The sequence below is a fragment of the Salmo salar genome, chromosome 01 (assembly GCF_965601325.2).
Source record: "Salmo salar chromosome 01, fSalSal1, whole genome shotgun sequence".
Classification (NCBI taxonomy): Eukaryota; Metazoa; Chordata; class Actinopteri; order Salmoniformes; family Salmonidae; genus Salmo; species Salmo salar.
This window is the reverse complement of record NC_138291.1, coordinates 45195001-45201050: the sequence shown is the minus strand read 5'-3', so window position 1 is coordinate 45201050 and position 6050 is coordinate 45195001. Positions and strand designations below refer to the sequence as shown.

Below are 6050 nucleotides of genomic sequence, written 5' to 3'. Positions count from 1 at the left end.
TGTGTGTGTGTGTGAGTGAGGCTGTAACAGACAAGAAGCACCACAAAGGAAGAAGCTAGAAATCTAGAACATGAGGAACATTTGATGAAAATTATTTTGAATTTTTACAAGTTCACTTTACAGGCAAAGTTTTACGGACATGGAATCATTAGCTTTTTTTGTCTTGCAAATAGGACTAGCTGAACAGTTAGACTGTGATTGTCTGTCATTATCCCACCAGACAACCAGCTTCAATTGATCCTCTCAACGGAAGAGATTCCCGCAAAACGTACAAAATCCACTCATGTTGTAAAAGCTTCCTTCCTCCCTGCAAACTTTTACAACATGGACATTAACAACTTGGCTGAGTTTGACATGACTTATAATACAAAAGAAGCAGATTCAAAACAGATTCAAAACAACTGTCCTATGCCAGCCTTTTATTCTCTAAAAAGGGATGGAATACCTCAACCAATCACCAAAGTGATTACATCATCTGGAATGTTTTTCCCTCATCAGAATATCAACATTTGGACAAGGAGCATGTTTGATGTCTATTAACATAATATATGACCTACTGTTAGATGCATTGTGGATAGTGAGGAATACAGAGGTAAAACAACACAATATTTCAGTGAAATCTAATCAAAGGGAATCATAAAAGCAGCTACTCATCAGAATTATGTGGAATCTGAGTGTGTTGAAGGGAGACATATATATACATCCATTAAAAACCTCACAGTTTTCCAATCTGTGGCAACAAGTGAACTAAATATACTGTACCAGACAGAGAGATCTAACAAGACCATTAAACTGCCACTTCACATAGTTTAAAAGACACAAAGTGATATTTGGTACTTCACTTACTGGCTTCCCTTTTCTATGTTTCTTTTTAATCCATATAACTATGTGATGCCATTGGAACAGCTACGTAAAAAGTGGAATATGCTAAACAACGATTCCATTGGGTCTTGCGTGTAATATCACTGTTCGTCTACTATTAACACTGTGTGCTGGATGCAGTGTGCGCTTATCTTTGAGCCTGCTTAGCTTTGAGCCTGCGTATCTGTACGACGGCCTCGTCTGTGTCTCTAGCCCCTGATGGGGTTAGGATTAGTAATGTAGTGGCTTGGTGGACAGGTTCAGCTTCACTCCAGGGCCAGGTGCGGTAGTGGCATGGTTTACTCCAGGGCCTCGCTGTCCTCGGTGAAGAGATCAGCCAGATCAGCCACCATCAGGACTGCAGCCTCCGAGTGCTTCATGGCAGTCGCACTGTGGCTGCTGCGGTGGTATGACAACATTTACAATGTTCAGAACTAACGGAGTCGCATCGCACTGTGACTGTGGTGTCTGGACAACAGTGTTTCAAAACTAGCTACACGACCGTTCAAAAGTTTGGGGTCACTTAGAAATGTCCTTGTTTTTGAAATTAAAGCACATTTTGTGTTGATTAAAATAACATCAAATTGATCAGAAATACAGTGTAGACATTGTTAATGTTGTAAATGACTATTCTAGCTGGAAATGGGAGATTTTTTATGGAATATCTACATAGGTGTACAGAGGCCCATTATCAGCAACCATCACTCTTGTGTTCCAATGGCACGTTGTGTTAGCTAATCCAAGTTTATAATTTTAAAAGGCTAATTGATCATTAGAAAACCCTTTTGCAATTATGCTGAAAACTGTCTCAACATCAACAGTGAAGAGGCAACTCCGGGATGCTGGCCTTCTAGGCAGAGTTGCAAAGAAAAAGCCATATCTCAGACTGGCCAATAAAAATAAAAGATTAAAATGGGCAAAAGAACACAGACACTGGACAGAGTAACTCTGCCTAGAAGGCCAGCATCCCAGAGCCGCCTCCTCACTGCTGACGTTGAGACTGGTGTTTTGCGGGTACTATTTAATGAAGGTGCCAGTTGAGGACTTGTGAGGCGTCTGTTTCTCAAACTAGACACTCGAATGTACTTGTCCTCTTGCTCAGTTGTGCACCGGGGCCTCCCACTCCTCTTTCTATTCTGGTTAGAACCAGTTTGCGCTGTTCTGTGATGGGAGTAGTACACAGTGTTGTATGAGATCTTCAGTTTCTTGGCAATTTCTCGCATGCAACAGCCTTCATTTCTCAGAACAGGAATAGAGTTTCAGAAGACAGAATTTTGTTTCTGGCCATTTTGAGCCTGTAATCGAACCCACAAATGCTGATGCTCCAAATACTCAACTAGTCTAAAGAAGGCCAGTTTTATTGCTTCTTTAAATCAGTACAACAGTTTTCAGCTGTGCTAACATAATTGCAAAAGGGTTTTCTAATGATCAACTAGCCTTTTAAAATGATTAACTTGGATTAGCTAACACAATGTGCCATTGGAACACAGGAGTGATGTTTGCTGATAATGGACCTCTGTACGCCTATGTAGATATTCCATAAAAAATCTGCCGTTTCCAGCTACAATAGTCATTTACAACATTAACAATGTCCACACTGTTTTTCTGATCAATTTGATGTTATTTTAATGGACAAAAAATTGCTTTTCTTTCAAAAACAAGGACATTTCTAAGTGAACCCAAACTTTTGAACGGTAGTCTAATTCTTACAGAAGCTATAGTTACCTAGTTATATTATCATTTAACAATACAATTGAATCTTCAGATATATACAGTGAGGGAAAAAAGTATTTGATCCCCTGCTGATTTTGTACGTTTGCCCACTGACAAAAAAATGATCAGTCTATAATTTTAATGGTAGGTTTATTTCAACACTGAGAGACAGAATAACAACAAAACAATCCAGAAAAATGCATGTCAAAAATGTTATAAATTGATTTGCATATTAATGAGGGAAATAAGTATTTGATCCCCTCTCAATCAGAAAGATTTCTGGCTCCCAGTACAGGAAAAAAAATTAGGAAATGTATGCATTCACTACTGCAAGTCACTCTGGATAAGAGCGTCTGCTAAATGACTAAAATGTAAATGAAAATGTATGTGTCTTTTATACAGGTAAGGAGCTGAGATTAGGAGCACACTCTTAAAGGGAGTGCTCCTAATCTCAGTTTGTTACCTGCATAAAAGACACCTGTCCACAGAAGCAATCAATCAATCAGATTCAAAACTCTCCACCATGGCCAAGACCAAAGAGCTCTCCAAGGATGTCAGGAACAAGATTGTAGACCTACACAAGGCTGGAATGGGCTACAAGACCATCGCTAAGCAGCTTGGTGAGAAGGTGACAACAGTTGGTGCGATTATTCACAAATGGAAGAAACACAAAAGAACTGTCAATCTCCCTCGGCCTGGGGCTCCATGCAAGATCTCACTTCGTGGAGTTGCAATGATCATGAGAACGATGAGGAATCAGCCCAGAACTACACGGGAGGATCTTGTCAATGATCTCAAGGCAGCTGGGACCATAGTCACCAAGAAAACAATTGGTAACACACTACGCTGTGAAGAACTGAAATCCTGCAGCGCCCGCAAGGTCCCCCTGCTCAAGAAAGCACATATACATGCCCGTCTGAAGTTTGCCAATGAACATCTGAATGATTCAGAGGACAACTGGGTGAAAGTGTTGTGGTCAGATGAGACCAAAATGGAGCTCTTTTGCATCAACTCAACTCGCCGTGTTTAGAGGAGGAGGAATGTTGCCTATGACCCCAAGAACACCATCCCCATCGTCAAACATGGAGGTGGAAACATTATGCTTTGGGGGTGTTTTTCTGCTAAGGGGACAGGACAACTTCCCCGCATCAAAGGGACGATGGACAGGGCCATGTACCGTCAAATCTTGGGTGAGAACCTCCTTCCCTCAGCCAGGGCATTGAAAATGGGTCGTGGATGGGTATTCCAGCATGACAATGACTCAAAACACATGGCCAAGGCAACAAAGGAGTGGCTCAAAAAGAAGCACATTAAGGTCCTGGAGTGGCTTAGCCAGTCTCCAGACCTTAATCCCATAGAAAATCTGTGGAGGGAGCTGAAGGTTCGAGTTGCCAAACGTCAGCCTCGAAACCTTAATGACTTGGAGAAGATCTGCAAAGAGGAGTGGGACAAAATCCCTCCTGAGATGTGTGCAAACCTGGTGGCCAACTACAAGAAATGTCTGACCTCTGTGAATGCCAACAAGGGTTTTGCCACGATGTACTAAGTCATGTTTTGCAGAGGGGTCAAATACTTATTTCCCTCATTGAAATGCTAATCAATTTATAACATTTTTGACATGCGTTTTTCTGGATTTTTTTGTTGTTATTCTGTCTCTCACTGTTCAAATAAACCTACCATTAAAATTATAGACTGATCATTTCTTTGTCAGTGGGAAAACGTACAAAATCAGCAGGGGATCGAATACTTTTTTCCCCTCACTGTATGTTGTCCTATGACTATGAAATAGAACATTGGCCTCTGTTTTTAGTACAAGAAAAGGCCCTCACCTTTTCTCTGCAGTCTTCAACATAGCCTGCATTCTCTCCTCAATAGTGGACTTGATGAGGAATCTATGGACATAGGTGGGTCTAGAGGACAGAGAAATAACATGTTATAGACCTTATAATAAGACATAATGGCCTATACATACTTATAAAAAGTAATAAAGCAAACCCAGTGTTCTCACTTGGTCTGTCCGATGCGGTGCACCCGGCCAATGGCCTGCAGCTCGTGGGCGGGGTTGAGGATGGGCTCCACCAATAGGACGTGCGTAGCCTCGATGATGTTGAGCCCATTGGAGCCCGTGTGGAGAGGAAGGAGCAGGATGTTGATCTTCTCCTCGTATTTAAACGAACACAGATTCTCCTGAAACACCAACGATCAATTCACAGGTTAAAGACACGGAGATGAAGACGTGCAGTAACAGCAAGCAAGAAGGGTGGACTTTATAATTGGAGCAAATGTATCTACAGGTTTGAATTTGGAAATGAGAGATGCTGCGACAGCGTAGGGAAAAAAGCTTCTCAGTGGCAGCTCTCGCTCTACAAGTAAAACAAATATTCTTCATTTAGGAGAAAAGCATTGCGATTGTGCCATTGAGAAGTTGTACAGAAACTATGATTGGAGTGACATGCAACACAAACCTGGAATTTGTGAATGCCATTGATTTGAGAGAACTCCATGTTGTTGTCAAACAGAGCCTTGGCAATGATGTCCAAAACACACTGCCACTGGAGAAAAGGAACACACACATCATCAACGACATCATCCTAATATGATGTTTTAAACAGCGTGGCCAATAAATGACCGTCACAGTAACTGTAATAATGAGTTTGTTTACTTTGTTGTTGTTTACACCTTGTTTACAAAGGACACATGCGTTACCGTGGAGAAGACGAGACACTTGGCTCCTGGGTCAGTTAGCTGGATCTTCTTCAGAGTCCTGACTACTGCCTCCACCTTGGTAGAGTGGCTTCCCTAAAGGCCGAGATACATGAAAGTTCACTTATTGTCCATATAAACTCAGCAAAAAAGAAACGTCCTCTCACTGTCAACTGCGTTTATTTTCAGCAAACTTAACATGTGTAAATATTTATATGAACATAACAAGATTAAACAACTGAGACATAAACTGAATAAGTTCCACAGACATGTGACCAACAGAAATGGAATAATGTGTCCCTGAACAAAGGGGAGGGTCAAAATCAAAAGTAACAGTCAGTATCTTGCGTGGCCACCAGCTGCATTAAGTACTGCAGTGCATCTCCTCATGGACTGCACCAGATTTGCCAGTTCTTGCTGTGAGATGTTACCCCACTCTTCCACCAAGGCACCTGCAAGTTCCCGGACATTTCTGGGGGGGAATGGCCCTAGCCCTCACCCTCCGAGCCAACAGGTCACAGGCGTGCTCAATGGGATTGAGATCCGGGCTCTTCGCTGGCCATGGCAGAACACTGACATTCCTGTTTTGCAGGGAATCACGCACAGAACGAGCAGTATGACTGGTGGCATTGTCATGCTGGAGGGTCATGTCAGGATGAGCCTGCAGGAAGGGTACCACATGTGGGAGGAGGATGTCTTCCCTGTAACGCACAGCGTTGAGATTGCCTGCAATGAAAACAAGCTCAGTCCGATGATGCTGTGACACACCGCCC

General features: G+C 42.3%; 1 protein-coding gene across 2 annotated transcripts in view; it reads right to left on the bottom strand.

Moving 5' to 3' along the window:
* Positions 1–387: 387 nt before the first annotated feature.
* shprh (SNF2 histone linker PHD RING helicase) overlaps positions 388–6050 on the bottom strand; it is a 35537-nt gene continuing 29874 nt past the window's right edge. For both annotated transcript variants that reach the window (XM_014197079.3, XM_014197086.3), the window contains exons 26-30: positions 5281–5373; positions 5040–5126; positions 4583–4761; positions 4404–4484; positions 388–1260 (exon numbers count right to left, since the gene is read on the bottom strand). In XM_014197079.3, the coding sequence (XP_014052554.2) occupies positions 1161–1260; positions 4404–4484; positions 4583–4761; positions 5040–5126; positions 5281–5373 (540 nt within the window). In that variant the 3' untranslated portion in view covers positions 388–1160. The remainder of the gene's footprint in view (positions 1261–4403; positions 4485–4582; positions 4762–5039; positions 5127–5280; positions 5374–6050) is intronic.